Here is a 17,650-nt window from a genome sequence, read left to right as displayed (position 1 = left end):
TCAGAGCGTCATCTGACGCATGATGACGTGATCTGTCATGATCTGACAGAACGGCCACGCCCCCGCGGTCTCTGGAGGACGGAGTCCCCCTCGTCCCGATTCATGGAACAGCTCGCCCGCTAAAAAGAACACGTCATTACACGTCACATGACGCTCTGATGAAGACGACAGATGCTGTCGAAACATGTCAGCAAGGTAAAACATCCCTTCTTACTGAATTGTCGGTTCAAAAGTAACACTATCTTATAATAACAAACGACAAAATGAACATAACCCAACTAGTTACAAAACAAATGAACCCACTAAAGCAGAGCAGCTGGCAGTAAAACAAGAAATGACATTAAACTCTGACTTGATGTAGCCATGACAATGATGCTGCAGAAGCTTTAAGTTGCTTTTCATCTCATTCTAAGTCGCTGATGCACAGAGAGTAGAGCTGGATGTTCCAGACTCAGTAAAAACAACCACCGCCTTCAATGTGATCCAAACATTAGAGCTTGTTAGGGAGGGACACCTGTCTGTGTTGATTTCCTCTAGTCTAGCTATCATAGTCGTGGCTCACAACGTTCATGTTCCAACTTAGACCTTTCAGTCTCTTTCATATTTATACTGTTATTTGAAGCTGTATCTGAGCTGTGACGTTCCACTGTGAACATCAGATATTACAGGAGATATTTACATGGTAAAGCAGCTGGATACAAGTGAGACAAGAAATGCAAAAATACATTAAAGTTAAAAATGAAGATCGAATACAAGTGTTGTTCACTTTCACATGTACAGATGTGGCATGATGGATAAGACACTCAGGAGGACACACACAGGTTGAAGATCCACTCTCAAACTTCTGGTTTTCTTATTTTACTGCGCATGAACTAAAAATAATGTGAGCATGACTCAGTAATCTTGGACTATTCCACTGATAAATGGTGACTATCTGGATGATTAGATAGAAGGTTATTAACTAATACTAGGCAACCTGCTGCTGTATCTTGGTAGCTAATTTAATGACTAAAGATGTCACATTCTACATACATGTAAAGTATGGAAAAAACATCCAGTTATACATCCCCAGGCTGTGATGAGAGCTACTACTCTGAACACATCCACCTGTTTTCTACTGATATTCAGGCCTCAGTATATTATTAATATACTGATCCTCTGTACAAACATCCATCCAGAGCTGCGTTTCTGCTGCAGCGTCATCAAACAGTCGACTCCTTAAACCTGAACTTGTGCTGCTCCAAACTTGGTGAGTTACGTTTAAAATAGTTCAAGGATTCTCAGCAAGAAATCACCACATGGCTGAAAACATAGAAATGTGTTGAAAGAAATAAACCATTCCACCTGTGTTAGCAGTCCCAGACAAATAAAGCTGAAAATATAACATGTAGTTATAATTTAGTGTCATGAAACCGTCAAAGGTTTAACAAATCTTCCACCTTATGACAGCCATTAGTCCATCACACTGCAGAAAAGGACACATTATCTTCTGTTCCAGCAGTTTGTCCTCATTTAAAGTCCAGTTTCAGTCTGAAGTTGTTCCAACTGTGAGCAGAACATCAATGGAGTCAGTGAGTCTTTACATTTATGTTCCATCTGTTGTATTCCAGAGAAACGTGTTTTCTGTACAGTGAGATAAAGATCCAGCAGGAAGCAGGAAACTCACTGTTGTTTTACTTCAGTACACGGCAAAGATGATGTGTCAGCATCCAGATGGATTAAAACTGGACTCTGAAGCACATTTACTCTGCAGGATACTGAGTCCCTGAGTCAGAGTCAGGTTGTCCTGTAGATGGTTTCAGTCTGAGGAGAGAAAAACATTCATTTAAAGCACAAACTTCACTGACCTCATGGATATTTCAGTGACCAACACACTGCTGTCTTACCTGGTGTTGTTGTTATTGTTTTCAGTGGCTCTGATGATTGTTTTTCATTTTTATTTTCCTTCTAAAACAAAATGTGGAAAAACGAATGACATGATTCAATTACACTGATGAATCAGGTGTTAACAGTGAACACACAAGACCGAAACAAACTTACCGTTAAGAAAACACTTGACCTTCTGTTTCTTCCTGCTATGAAACAAAACCAAGAAAAACATCTTAATCAGCATAATCATGACTTGGCAGAAACATTATCCTTCAGCAAAACCATGTTAACATTTTTATTGTTCTCTGTCATCCTCACCTTGTTGCAAACCTGTTTTCTTCTTTCTGAAGTAAAATAAATAAATTAATCCAGCAAGTATTAATAAAAAAAGTAAAACACAGGGGATGGTCACAGCTGCTGAGACATTTGAACTTTTTCTTCTACATTCAGCATCAGTAGAAGCATTTCCTGCTTTTATCAGTTGAAGGTTTATTGATTCACATCTGTAAAGACAGAAGGACATTTTTACAGGAAAATGTTCAGATACAACAGATTCTCTGCTGTTGTTAGAAGTCAGGAGTCTCCATGTGTAATTTAAAGCTTCACTTACTGAAAATGTGGCTGACAAGATGTAAATGTTCCATCTGAAAATGTTCCAGTGGTGCAGTCAGAGCACACAGTGTCTGTGAAGGCTGTTCCTGCACAAACACAAGTCATAGATCTGTAGAAACCACTTCAGAATTACATTATGAAGGACTCAAAGTGTTACATGATGAACGATGAGCAGACGGAACAACAATCCAACAGATTTAATCAGTTAATCATTCTGCTGAGGAGAAGATCAGACTGGAATCAGCAGAACGAAAATATTAAAGGACAAATCAGCAAACATTTATTAATAAAGTCTAGTTTTAGCTGCAAGAACCACAAAGAATCTTTGGTAAAACTGTGTTTTGTGGTTAATGTGAAGACATGGTTGAGGCTGGTTCAACACAAAAAGACAAAGAAAAGATCAGGTGTGTAGATGATGTAGTTTTACCAGCTGTTGGTCAGATCAGATGATTATTTTATCTTCCTTTCATCTAATTCTGGTGCTTCTTCTATCAAATCACAACTTAATGAAACTATAATAAGGTCAGACTCCCTGAAGTTTGTTGTTCTCATTTAAAACTTTACCAGAAATACCAACCTGTTTGGTTGATGTATTGTCCTGGATGACAGATTCTGTGTTTACGTGCTGCTGCACAGTTGTTTCCTATTGGATCAATACAGTAGAACCCCTCCAGTGGTTCACAAACTGTATCTGATGTTGTTGTACATGATGTCTTTACCTTCAGACCCAAATCTGTCAGGAGAGATTGAAGGTACACAGAGAACTTGAAAAAATGAATAATTTGGATTTGATTTAAATCAACTGTACAAATGACTGAGTGGACATTTGTTTTCAGAGGGAAGAAGGAGAGGTCAGTCTGTCTTTACTGCAACTAACAGCAGCTCATCAATGCTTCATTTACAGATAATTATAATATGTACACTGATCAGACATAACATTCTGACCACTGGCAGGTGAAGTGAACAACACTGATTATTTCTTCATCATGGCTCTAGTTAGTGGGTTGGATATATCAGGCAGCATGTGAACATTTTGTCCTCAAAGTTGATGTTAGAAGCAGGAAAAATGTGTAAGTGTAAGATTTGAGCCACTTTGATAAAACGACTGGGTCAGAGCATCTCCAAAACTGCAGCTCCTGTTGGGTTTTCCTGGTCTGCAGTGGTCAGGATCTATCAAAAGTGGTCCAAGGAAGGAACAATGGTGAAGCAGCAACAGGGTCATGGACGGCCAAAGCTCATTTATGCCCGTGGAGAGTGAAGGCTGGTCTGTGTGGTCAGATCCAACAGACCGGCTGCTGTTGCTCAGACTGCTGAAGAAATTAATGCTGGTTCTGATAGAAAGGTGTCAGAACACACAGAGCATCAGTTTGTTGTATATGAAGCTGCATAGCTGTAGATCAGTCAGGGTGTCCATGCTGATCCCTGTACACCACCAAAAGACCAACAATGTGAGCATCATAAATGGACCACAGAGCAATGAAAGAAAGTAGCCTGGTTTGATGAGTCACGTTTTCTTTTACATCATGTGGATGGTGGGGTGTGTGGCTAACCTGAGGAACACATTTAACCAGCATGCATTATGGGAAGAAGGCAAACCAGTGGAGGCAATGTGATGCTTTGGGGAACGTTCTGCTGGAAAACATTGGGTCCTATCATCCATGTGGATGTTACTTTGACACATACCACCTACCTAAGCATTGCTGCAGACCATGAACACCCTTGGATGGAAACAGTATTTCCTGATGGCTGTGGTCTCTTTCAGCAGGATAATGCGCTGTGCTGCAAAGCTAAAATGGTTCAGGAAAGGTTTTGGAGCACAACAGCCAGTTTGAGGTGTTGGCTTGACCTCCAAATTACCCAGATTTAAATCCAATCCAGAATCTGTGGGATGTACTGGACAAACAAGTTTGAACCATGGAGGCCCCAACTCACAACATGCAGGACTTAAAGGATCTCCTGCTAACATCTTGGTGACAGATACCACAGCGGACCTTCAGAGGTCTAGTGGAGTCCATCAAACAGGTCAGGGTTGTTTGACAGCAAAAGGGGAACAAAACAATATTAGACAGGTGGTCCTAATGTTATGTCTGATTGACACATATCATAAATACTTAAAGAATATGAATCTGGTCCCACAGTCTTCTCATGGCTTTGTTCCTGCACCGTCTCTAATTTTTGTCAATAATGTGTAATAAACTGATCAAAATGAGTATCTGTACCTCTGTGATGACTGTTAGATCAATATTCAGCAACTGCTTCAGTTCTTGTAGAACAATAACAGTGGAACAAGCAGTAACCCGCCAAGTTTCCACCAGAACATCTCTGACATATCAACAAAAATCTACCTTCATCACAGTTGGTGCAGGGGAGACATTCCTTCCGTCCAGTGGGTTTATCTATAAAGGTTCCATGGAGGCAGGACAGACATGATGTTGATCTGAACTCTGAACAGTCAGTTTTAACTCGACTTCCTGGAGGTAACAAAATGATTAGTTTAACACAATCCTGCTTCCTTTTAACTAAAATGTGACACAGTTCATGTTGAATGCTCCGCTATCCCAAACACACGAAGCCACATCGTAAAAAAATTTAAATTTTTAAAAAGAACTCTCTTTATTTACACCTACAGCAGTTTTCATTTTTTAATCGTATAGATAGTTAGCCCAAAACTGTAAAATTAAACAGTTTTACAGCAGATTTTAATGAAATTTATTGAAAGTGTCTGATTGGAATAATTTAGAGAAAAAAAATCTGTAAAATAATGTTTCTCTGCAAAATATGTTTAAAATGTCTCTGAATGTATTGTTTATTATTATTATTATTATTATTGTTTATATTGCTGTTGCCTTTGACTGTTTCAAATGATTTTTTACAGTGCAAAGTTCACATAATAAAAAAATATTAATTCTAATCTATATTTACTTTTTTAAACATGTTTATATTTGTCAGATGCATGTTATAGGACAAGATGTCACATATGATGACAAACATCCAGTTAGATCTTACCTGCAGGACACATTGGACAGCATTCGTTCCCTATCGGATATTCTGCTGGATAACATCTTAGAGTGTGACCAGGAAAGATTTTCATCATGATGATCTGTGGAGATAACAAAAGGTTTTTCTGTCTCAGTGAAGCCTTAGTTGAAATTAAGATGGTCAAGTATTAAGAAAGAACGTTTAGTCCAACAGCTACCAAACAGCTACAATGTAATGTCATGGGATTATAACAAGATTACAGGTTTGGTTTTCTATAAACACAAATGTGCATCAAATATATAACAGAAGTCTTGTTATGAAGAGAGATTTGGAAACATTCAGAGTCCAGAAAGTGTAACATGATATCCCCTAAAAGGTGAAAAAAAATCAACTAACTGGTTTCTCCCTTCCAAAATTGGGACACACTGAAACTGTGGTTAGTCGTGCTACAAACACATGAAAACTCTTCTGTCCATACAGAGACCTGCTGCAGAGAGAAAGACTGTAATGGTGTCAGAAAGTTGTTCTGCCATCAGTGCACATGAAAGCATGGCAGGATAACGGCAGAAACAATCACTCAGTGAGACAGTAGTGTTTAAAAATGTCCCAGATTGGATTGCAGCTGTTTGGCTTTTATCTGTCCATTTATTTCTGCCTCCATGAATCATTTACACCCCCCAAAAATTGTTGGAGCCAAAATATGATTTATTTGTTTTGATTATTGTTAGTGTCGATATGACTGTGTGGGTGTGGCTTTAGGAGCCATGGAGTTGTCCTCCGTAGGGAGCAGACAGCATATATACCTGCTAATGAATGAAGGCAGGTGTGTAGTTTGGGGAAAGGATGCCAAACAGTTTTCGACCATGTTCAAACGCCGTGTCAAGCAGGTGAATGTTGTCAGGTTGCATAATATTGGTTTGTTGGAAACTTAATGTTGACTGAATGATAACTTACCTGCAACTGCTGTCAATAAAAGAAACATCAAAGGCAACCGAGCAGAGACACTGTGTTAATTTGAAGATGCACGCGTCAGACTTACAGCCATGGCCATAAGTTTGGACACAACATGACTTACTATGTCTGTTTTGATGTCTATTACAGAACATAACTAATATTTTTTGACAGCACCAGTTTAATTAGTCAACAAATCAACAAGGGATATAATATTATCAATAAATTCCAACAATTAGAACAACTTTGTTCCCAAAACATAATATTAGAGGAAAATAACAAAAAAATGCAGTACTTTCACAACCGAATTTGATAAGAATAACAAAATGACACCAAACTCTTTTGATGTTTTTTTTAAATATGAAACTTAATATAGTTCTCAGGAGTTGTGTATTATCACCCAAACACTTCAGTATTTTGTGGTATTTTCTAAGATTCACATGCGTCATAGTACTTGTATCCAAACTTATGGCCATGGCTCTATGTGGAAAATAAAAGTACTGCATCAAAGTGACAGACAGAAAGAAAAAGTCAGAAAATAAATAAAGTTTCCAGAAATGTTGGAGAGGAGATGAAACCTGATCAATAAATGACTGATTGTCAAATACAAACTTGTTTTACCAAAAATGTTGCAGGCGTCAAAAGTTTTCTTCTCCAGATCATTTTATGGCTGAAAGTTGTAGTTTTTCTTGATCTGAAGACACCACCTCACTGAGAAATGGGATTTGTTGAGTTGTAGCTGCAGGAAAACGTCTGGAAGCAGAAAGAAACCAGATCAAAAGTGTTGTAACCAGCAGTGAAACTTGTTTACTGTGGGGAACAGAATCATTCTTAGCCTGCATAGTACTCAGATTTGTGTATGAAAAGAGTTTAAAGTGTCAACATGCAGCATCAGAGCTGTTTAGAAGAAGATTAAATGTTTTTTTTCTCTTTAGTGCAATAACAGCAATAATAGCAATAACAGATCATAGAATCATGATGAGCTGCTCAAATTTCACTTTATATCAGCTTCATCCGTTTGTTTCCTTTCAAAGTTCCTTTTATAACACTTATACTGTATTTCATCCGTTCCCAGCTAGATGAGGACTTTGCGAATGCTAATGCTAATGCTGTCGGACTCCGACGTTGAACAGCCTGAGGAGCAAGGCTCGAAAGTGCGCTTCATCCAGCGGCCAACGATCAAAATATTTGGATATTCGTCATTAATTGGATCCGAATGTCCAGAGTCCTACTGTTATTCAAGCTCACCAAAAGCAAATCATTATGTGGCTTTGGGTTTCAGAGATTAAAAAGCAAAAAGGAAACAAAAAAATCGACCACTGAATTGTTACAACAGGAAAAAATGGCTTTAATCTGCATTTATATGAAGGAAGGGGCAGAGAACAATAGTGGAAGCTCAGAATCAGGCTTTACAGAGTTACATTTTTGCTGGGTGGAACTCTTACCAGAGAGCCAATAGGAGGTGTCCACTTATGGCACTGTTTCACTAGTTCTACTAGTAAACATTTGGGCATCACTAGTTAACTACGTAATCACATCATTCCTCTATGGAAGTAATGCATTGTTGGAGCGAGTGGCCCTGATCCAAGATGGCGGCCCTGCAGGCACGCCGCTCGAGTGGGCAGCCGCAGTCAATGAGGTGTCTATGTTTATATGTCTATGGCCGCCATGGGGTCGGTTCGACAAACAACCCTTCCTCCCCCTCCTCGCACAGCTCTGGACAAAATATACAATCGCTGTCAAGCACCTACCTTGTAATACGAGCACATTGCCGAGCAGCGGCCTCTCTCACTTACGAGCTCAGCTCAGTTCATGGCTCACACACACTGAGACGAAGAAAGAGAACAACAAAAAAAGTTATGGCGAGCGGTGTGGGGACATTTCGGTTTCCCTGTTGATTATAATGATGAGGGAGAGAAAACAGTGGACAAAAATAAAACTATGTGCAAGCATTGCTCAGCACTAGTCCCCTATGCTAATGGGAACACTTCCAACATGAGTCAGCACCTCAGCCGTCATCACTACAGTAGCCAGAGAGCTAAGAGGCACTTTAACCATTTAAAATGTTTACATTTTAAGTGTTTTATATAAAAATGTCATGCTACTTTATATAAGCTAAATAATAGTTAAGGCTAAGCGGCATTGTCATAATTTAGTTTTCTTAAAAGCAAAATAAAGGGAGTCTTTTGGAAAGTCAAACTTCTTGTTTTTTTTTTTTAATGCAAAACACGAACCGAAACGGTACCAAAACCGTGATCCCAAAACCGAGGTACGAACTGAACCATGGGCTAACTGAACTGTTGCACCCCTAGTGCTGACAAAGACAGAACTAGTGAAGAAAAGTAATGTCTGATATCAAGGATGTGGAATAAATGCTCAAAGCTTTCCGTACACAGGTTTTTCTACAGAGACACGTCAACGGCTGCTGCGTTTCAGGAAGCCATTTCTGCTCTACAGTCAGGAAGTAAATAAAAACACATTCTGCTGCAGTTTTCTTCAAAAACTCGACCACTTAGAAGTTCTACCGACATTATAACAATATACAAGAATATACGGTATACTGTTTATAGATACTTTAACAAATAACATTCAGACATGAGTTCAGGACACTTACCGTCGTGTGATACAACGTCTCCGTCAAGGCGCTGTGAGTAGATCAAGGACCTTTGGAAGCATAACATTTGATTTAAAATAATAATGAAAGCAAGGACGACGGCAGATATCAGCTGTAAACTCCGAGCACTTTGAGTTTCCTCCCAGATCCTTAGTGAGAACCTTCTTGTCTCCGATGGTATCCAAAAAAGGCCACCTGGATGACGACACCACAACTTGTTCAAACAGGACCAAGGGCTGAACTGAAGGGTGGAAATCCTCACTACAGTCCCTCCCACAAATCTGTGTGAAACCATCCATATAAGAGGACTGCCTCAGCTTTATAAAGAACAATGGAGCTTTAACCACAAATAATCCAAACCATCAAACTCTTCATGTATATTTGTTGAGACCTTCTTGTTTTGTTTTGTTTGTTTTAATAAATGATTATGAACAGTCGCATTCAAAATTACAACAGTTTCCATCAGTCTCTTTGAGGTTTGACAACTTCTAATGAAATTATGTTCAAAAAACTACATTCAGTTACAGGAACTCACTTTTCCTCTACAATCAAAATTATGACAGTTTGGATTTAAATATTAAATTGATGCAATCACCAACTTTACTATGTAAATCCAGCTCATCAAAAATAATGTTTACAACCGAGAAAGGTTTGTTCAAATCTGTGAATTGCTTTTTGTTCATCTCACAACCATGTCTTTGAGTAGGTTGCAGCAAGAGATGCCTCTGTTACTGTTACAGGCTGAGGCCTGTTGAAGATTAAAGCAGATACCAGCAGCTGTTGACCTAATTCCAGATTTCTGAGATGTTCTTTTATGGAGGGAGGGAGGGATGGGTTTTCTTGTTTTTATGTTTTTAAATGTTGTAAAGCACTTTGTGTTGCATTTTTAACTGTATGAAAAGTGCTCTATAAATAAAGTTTGATTGATTGATTGGTTCTTTTACCTTCATTTCCTTTTCACTTCACTCATTATGAAACCAGCTTCTGTCTTCAGTCAGTCTCAGTCTTCTCTAACAGCTCAAAGTGTCTGCTGTTAATTACATTGATGATGCTGAATTTAGAACTTTCATGTTTTTTGTTAAAGTGTCCACTGTGTCTCATGTGTGATGTAAAAAAGTAAGAAAACATTTGCTATGAATTTCTGTGTTATGTCCCAAATGTATATAATGTTTTATTGCACTAAAAACTCTGGTGGACATTTGAATTTTGTGAATTTACCATTAGTACACTTTCCACAACAGTTAACACAGATTGTTTGCTAGTAAATTGCTAGTAGATTGTTTTGGGAAAGACTATTAGTACACTTATTTAAAATGTAAAATGTTTGTGCATTATGTTGGATGTAAGGAAAGGAGCTAAGCTCAAATTTAAAAGTATGAATGAATATAAAACTAAACAAATGTATCTTTAAATTATAAGAAAAATTGTTAAATACACACGTGGACAAAATTGTTGGTACCCCTCAGTTAAAGAAGGAAAAACCCACAATTCTCACTGAAATCACTTGAAACTCACAAAAGTAACAATAAATAAAAATTTATTGAAAATTAAATAATCAAAATCAGCCATCACTTTTGAATTGTTGATTAACATAATTATTTAAAAAAACAAACTAATGAAATAGGGCTGGACAAAAATGATGGTACCCATAACTTAATATTTTGTTGCACAACCTTTTGAGGCAATCACTGCAATTAAACGATTTCTGTATTTGTCAATGAGCGTTCTGCAGCTGTCAACAGGTATTTTGGCCCACTCCTCATGAGCAAACAGCTCCAGTTGTCTCAGGTTTGATGGGTGTCTTCTCCAAATGGCATGTTTCAGCTCCTTCCACATATGTTCAATGGGATTCAGATCTGGGCTCATAGAAGGCCACTTTAGAATAGTCCAACGCTTTTCTCTCAGCCATTCTTGGGTGTTTTTGGCTGTGTGTTTTGGATCGTTGTCCTGTTGGAAGACCCATGACCTGCGACTGAGACCAAGCTTTCTGACACTAGGCAGCACATTTCTCTCCAGAATGCCTTGATAGTCTTCAGATTTCATCGTACCTTGCACACTTTCAAGACACCCTGTGCCAGATGCAGCAAAGCAGCCCCAAAACATTACTGAGCCTCCTCCATGTTTCACCGTAGGGACAGTGTTCTTTTCTTCGTATGCTTGGTTTTTGAGTCTATGAACATAGAGTTGATGTGCCTTACCAAAAAGCTCCAGTTTGGTCTCATCTGTCCAAAGGACATTCTCCCAGAAGCTTTGTGGCTTGTCAACATGCATTTTTGCAAATTCCAGTCTCGCTTTTTTATGAGTTTTTTTCAGCAGTGGTGTCCTCCTTGGTCGTCTCCCACGAAGTCCACTTTGGCTCAAACAACGACGAATGGTGCGATCTGACACTGATGTACCTTGGCCTTGGAGTTCAACTTTAATTTCTTTGGAGGTTGCTCTGGGCTCTTTGGATACAATTCCAACGATCCGTCTCTTCAATTTGTCATCAATTTTCCTCTTGCAGCCACGTCCAGGGAGGTTGGCTACTGTCCCGTGGGTCTTGAACTTCTGAATAATATGAGCCACTGTTGTCACAGGAACTTCAAGCTGTTTAGAGATGGTCTTATAGCCTTTACCTTTAAGATGTTTGTCTATAATTTTTTTTCGGATGTCCTGGGACAATTCTCTCCTTCGCTTTCTGTTGTCCATGTTCAGTGTGGTACACACCTTTTCACCAAACAGCAGGGTGACTACTTGTCTCCCTTTAAATAGGCAGACTGACTGATTATGAGTTTGGAAACACCTGTGATGTCAATTAAATGACACACCTGAGTTAATCATGTCACTCTGGTCAAATAGTTTTCAATCTTTTATAGAGGTACCATCATTTTTGTCCAGGCCTGTTTCATTAGTTTGTTTTTTTAAATAATTATGTGAATCAACAATTCAAAAGTAATGGCTGTTTTTGATTATTTAATTTTCAATAAATTTTTATTTATTGTTACTTTTGTGAGTTTCAAGTGATTTCAGTGAGAATTGTGGGTTTTTCCTTCTTTAACTGAGGGGTACCAACAATTTTGTCCACGTGTGTAAATATTATGGACTTAGAATTTTACATAGAGAGCTGCAAGTTTATGATTAGAGATAATTATTGTCTTTTTTACCTAAATTTGCACAGAAGTTTAGAAATGTAAAATTCTGAATTATTTGGAATATTACACACACACACACACACACACACACACACACACACACACACACACACACACACACATATATGTATGTGTGTGTGGTCAGGTGCTGGCTATACTTGTGGGGACCAAATGTCTCCACAACTGTAGGAAAACCGAAAACAATGTCACTTGTGGGGACCTCATTTTGGTCCCCACAAGTTTAAACAGTGTTTTCTTGGCCATGTTGTTGTTACTGAACAAAGTAGAAGTGCAAAAACGTTTCTTTAGGGTTAGGCATTGTTTTGGTGTTGGTTAAGGTTAGGGTTAGGGGTTAGATATGAATGGGAGTCAATGGCAAGTCCCCACCGGTATAGATAAACAAACGTGTGTGTGTGTGTGTGTGTATAATATATATATATATATATATATATATATATATATATATATATATGTATGTATACAGTGGGTACTGAAAGTATTCAGACCCCTTGAAATTTTTCACTCTCTGTGTCATTGCAGCCATTTGCCAAAATTAAAAAAGTTCATTTTATTTCTCATTAATGTACACTCAGCACCCCATACAATCCCTACAGTGAAACATGGTGGTGGGAGCATCATGTTGTGGGGGTGTTTTTCAGCTGCAGGGACAGGACGACTGGTGGCAATTGAAGGAAGGATGAATGCGGCCAAGTACAGAGATATCCAGGAGGAAAACCTCTTCCAGAGTGCTCAGGACCTCAGACTGGGCCAAAGGTTCACCTTTCAACAGGACAATGACCCGAAGCACACAGCTAAAATAACAAAGGAGTGGCTTCAGAACAACTCTGTGACCGTTCTTGACTGGGCCAGCCAGAGCCCTGACCTAAACCCAATTGAGCATCTCTGGAGAGACCTCAAAATGGCTGTCCACCAACGTTCACCATCCAACCTGACAGAACTGGAGAGGATCTGCAAGGAAGAATGGCAGAGGATCCACAAATCCAGGTGTGAAAAACTTGTTGCGTCATTCCCAAGAAGACTCATGGCTGTACTAGCTGAAAAGGGTGCTTCTACTCAATACTGAGCACAGGGTCTGAATACTTCTGACCATGTGATATTTCAGTTTTTCTTTTTTAATAAATTTGCAAAAATTTCTACATTTCTGGTTTTTTTCTGTCAAGATAGGGTGCTGAGTGTACATTAATGAGAAATAAAATGAACTTTTTTTATTTTGGCAAATGGCTGCAATGACACAGAGAGTGAAAAATTTCAAGGGGTCTGAATACTTTCCGTACCCATTGTATGTATGTGTATATATATATGTCAGGGTAGAGACTGCGATTTGGTAGAATTGGAATCTCTACCAGTAGAGATTGCGATCACAATCTCTACTGGTAGAAACTCCAATCCTACCAGTAGAGATTTGTCAGGGCTAAGGTTAGATTTTTAAGGTTAGGGTCAGGGGTCAGGGCAGGGGTCAGATTTAAAGTTCCATCTCTACTGGTAGGATTGGAGTTTCTACTGGTATAGATTACAATCGCAATCTCTACTGGTAGAAACTCCAATTCTACCAAATCGCAGTCTCTACCCTGACATATACACACGTGGACAAAATTGTTGGTACCCCTCAGTTAAAGAAGGAAAAACCCACAATTCTCACTGAAATCACTTGAAACTCACAAAAGTAACAATAAATAAAAATTTATTGAAAATTAAATAATCAAAAACAGCCATTACTTTTGAATTGTTGATTCACATAATTATTTAAAAAAACAAACTAATGAAACAGGCCTGGACAAAAATGATGGTACCTCTATAAAAGATTGAAAACTATTTGACCAGAGTGACATGATTAACTCAGGTGTGTCATTTAATTGACATCACAGGTGTTTCCAAACTCATAATCAGTCAGTCTGCCTATTTAAAGGGAGACAAGTAGTCACCCTGCTGTTTGGTGAAAAGGTGTGTACCACACTGAACATGGACAACAGAAAGCGAAGGAGAGAATTGTCCCAGGACATCCGAAAAAAAATTATAGACAAACATCTTAAAGGTGAAGGCTATAAGACCATCTCTAAACAGCTTGAAGTTCCTGTGACAACAGTGGCTCATATTATTCAGAAGTTCAAGACCCACGGGACAGTAGCCAACCTCCCTGGACGTGGCCGCAAGAGGAAAATTGATGACAAATTGAAGAGACGGATCGTTGGAATTGTATCCAAAGAGCCCAGAGCAACCTCCAAAGAAATTAAAGGTGAACTCCAAGGCCAAGGTACATCAGTGTCAGATCGCACCATTCGTCGTTGTTTGAGCCAAAGTGGACTTCATGGGAGACGACCAAGGAGGACACCACTGCTGAAAAAAACTCATAAAAAAGCCAGACTGGAATTTGCAAAAATGCATGTTGACAAGCCACAAAGCTTCTGGGAGAATGTCCTTTGGACAGATGAGACCAAACTGGAGCTTTTTGGTAAGGCACATCAACTCTATGTTCATAGACTCAAAAACCAAGCATACGAAGAAAAGAACACTGTCCCTACGGTGAAACATGGAGGAGGCTCAGTAATGTTTTGGGGCTGCTTTGCTGCATCTGGCACAGGGTGTCTTGAAAGTGTGCAAGGTACGATGAAATCTGAAGACTATCAAGGCATTCTGGAGAGAAATGTGCTGCCTAGTGTCAGAAAGCTTGGTCTCAGTCGCAGGTCATGGGTCTTCCAACAGGACAACGATCCAAAACACACAGCCAAAAACACCCAAGAATGGCTGAGAGAAAAGCGTTGGACTATTCTAAAGTGGCCTTCTATGAGCCCAGATCTGAATCCCATTGAACATATGTGGAAGGAGCTGAAACATGCCATTTGGAGAAGACACCCATCAAACCCGAGACAACTGGAGCTGTTTGCTCATGAGGAGTGGGCCAAAATACCTGTTGACAGCTGCAGAACGCTCATTGACAAATACAGAAATCGTTTAATTGCAGTGATTGCCTCAAAAGGTTGTGCAACAAAATATTAAGTTATGGGTACCATCATTTTTGTCCAGCCCTATTTCATTAGTTTGTTTTTTAAAATAATTATGTTAATCAACAATTCAAAAGTGATGGCTGATATTGATTATTTAATTTTCAATAATTTTTATTTATTGTTACTTTTGTGAGTTTCAAGTGATTTCAGTGAGAATTGTGGGTTTTTCCTTCTTTAACTGAGGGGTAGCAACAATTTTGTCCACGTGTGTATATATATATTTGTCATATTACTGTATGTCATGTTTTTCCATATCATACAAACAGCTCTGCGATCTTTTTCTGTTCTTATGAGATTTATATTAGAACTGATTGTTTTCATTGTTTCACAGCGGCATGGCTCAGTGGGTAGAGTGGCCGTCTTGTAACTGGAAGGTTGCCGATTCGATCCTTGCCCTGTCGTGCTCATGTTGAGGTGTACCTGAGCAAGGCACTGAACCCCTATTTGCTCCTGGTGGGTCGTGGTTAGCGCCTTGCATGGCAGCTTCAGCCATCAGTGTGTGAATGGGTGAATGTGACGTATCATGTAAAGCGCTTTGGATAAAAACACTATATAAATACAACCATTTAGTTGTAGCACACGTAGACTAAATATTGTTTTATGTATCATTTGTTCAAAATGCAATAAAATACCTGCATTACTTGTTCTGTTAGCATGAACATCTTAATTATTTTTATCAGTGAGACATTAAAATAATGTTTGTGTGGATAATTGGGTGAGTTTTGGTGAATTTAGTCAATAAATCAGTTCACTACATATAAAGAAATATTTACACAGCAATCAAATTCTGATGAAGATTTTTTTAAAGCTGCTGTATGTGGGGTTCTTTCTTTTTTGTTTTCATATAAATGACCAAATTATATTTAATTTCCTCATGTATACTGACAGTCAGTAAAAACTTTGAGACCATATTTTTCAACATAATTTTTATTTTGAAGCCCGAAACTGGATTTTCTTCATATGAATCATTTGTTTAGCATATTGGCATACAGAAACAAAAATCTAAAGTTTTAAGAATGATTTCAAAATAAAGAATTTCACAAAAGAAAACGTCACCTGCCAAACACAAAGTCACAACAGTCAATACCGAGTATGGCCTCCATTTGCTTCGATGCAGGCAGCAGTCCGTAGGCGCATGCTTTGGACCAGGCTTCTGATTGTGGGTTGGGAACAGCCCATACGCCTGGCTACATCACTGTAGCTCAAACCGGCCTCCACCATACCCAGTGCCCGGAGACGTTGTTCATGTGATAGACGCGGCATGATGCTGTTCACTGGACTAACAATGGTGGCCTTTTTTAGGCCTTTATATAGGCCTTCAAAACCCATTCTCAAATTGTGCAGATACTCACTGAGTATTGCTTGGTGTGTATTTGGTTCACTTTTGCAAAGTGACCAGCCCATGTGCAATGAATCATAACAAAATGACAACTCATCATTATCTCAACTACCAGGGCACGAGATCATCAGTAAATCCACAATGAATAATTACAACCCCCCTACAAGTAGAATTCTGCGTACATTTCTACCTCAAAGTTTCTATTGACTGTCAGTATACTAACTAATGTTAGAATGCACACCATGCTGTGTACAATGCTCAAATCTAAAATGATGTTTCTTGTTAATGACAACAGATGATGTCAACTGATAGAAATGATCTAGCTTAAAATAAATGTAGTCATTAGTTTAGTATTGCAAGCCTGCAAAATGGGTTTACATTCCATGAAGTTTTCTGGTCTAACCTGTCCTACAGGTACTGCAACCCCCAACACTTCAGTTGGAGGTTTACTTGTGTTTATTGGTAGCATGCACCATCAGATTACAATGTGACAATGAACACATCACTGAGTATAGACAGAAAGAATTGTTTTTATTATATTCACACACTCAACAATGAAGCTTTCACCTATAAAAAAAACATGTTTGTATTTTCTATTTTTGTGTGTTCGTACCAGTTAAAGAAGGTAGTAGAGGGGACCTGAGAGATGAAATTACCTCAACCTGAATTCGGTTTAAAATGAACTGATGTGGAAATTTGAGTTTAAATTACATCCATCCTCTATACACCACTTTATCCTCACCAGGGTCATGGGGGGTGCTGGAGTCTATCCCAGCTGACTTGGGTGAAGGCAGAGGACATCCTGGACAGGTCACCAGTCTGTCACAGGGCTACATATACAGACACACAATCACACTCACACCTATGGACAATTTAGAGTAATCAATTAACCTCAGCATATTTTTGGACTGTGGGAGGAAGCCGGAGTGCCCGGAGAAAACCCACGCATGCACAGGGAGAACATACAAACTCCATGCAGAAAGATCCCAGGCCGGGATTTGAACTGGGCATCTTCTTGCTGTAAGGCGAAAGTGCTAACCACTACTCCACTGTGCAGCCCTAGTTTAAATTACAAACAGTATTAAGTTGATGCAACAATATTATCTCAACTCTGTCTGTCAAAATGATGTTT

At 38.9% G+C, this 17,650-nt stretch overlaps 1 protein-coding gene across 1 annotated transcript in view; it reads right to left on the bottom strand.

Moving 5' to 3' along the window:
- The window catches only part of LOC127534481 (tumor necrosis factor receptor superfamily member 14-like), a 44,697-nt gene continuing 27,047 nt past the window's right edge, over nucleotides 1-17,650 (bottom strand). The window contains exons 2-8 of the mRNA XM_051949721.1: nucleotides 7,033-7,164; nucleotides 5,488-5,581; nucleotides 4,827-4,952; nucleotides 3,059-3,214; nucleotides 2,480-2,567; nucleotides 2,188-2,372; nucleotides 1-119 (exon numbers count right to left, since the gene is read on the bottom strand). Coding sequence (XP_051805681.1) covers nucleotides 1-119; nucleotides 2,188-2,372; nucleotides 2,480-2,567; nucleotides 3,059-3,214; nucleotides 4,827-4,952; nucleotides 5,488-5,581; nucleotides 7,033-7,074 — 810 coding nt within the window. The 5' untranslated portion in view covers nucleotides 7,075-7,164. The remainder of the gene's footprint in view (nucleotides 120-2,187; nucleotides 2,373-2,479; nucleotides 2,568-3,058; nucleotides 3,215-4,826; nucleotides 4,953-5,487; nucleotides 5,582-7,032; nucleotides 7,165-17,650) is intronic.

Source organism: Acanthochromis polyacanthus, chromosome 6, assembly GCF_021347895.1.
Source record: "Acanthochromis polyacanthus isolate Apoly-LR-REF ecotype Palm Island chromosome 6, KAUST_Apoly_ChrSc, whole genome shotgun sequence".
Taxonomy (NCBI): Eukaryota; Metazoa; Chordata; class Actinopteri; family Pomacentridae; genus Acanthochromis; species Acanthochromis polyacanthus.
Note: the sequence above shows the minus strand (reverse complement) of the source record. Positions and strands in the feature narration are given on the sequence as shown.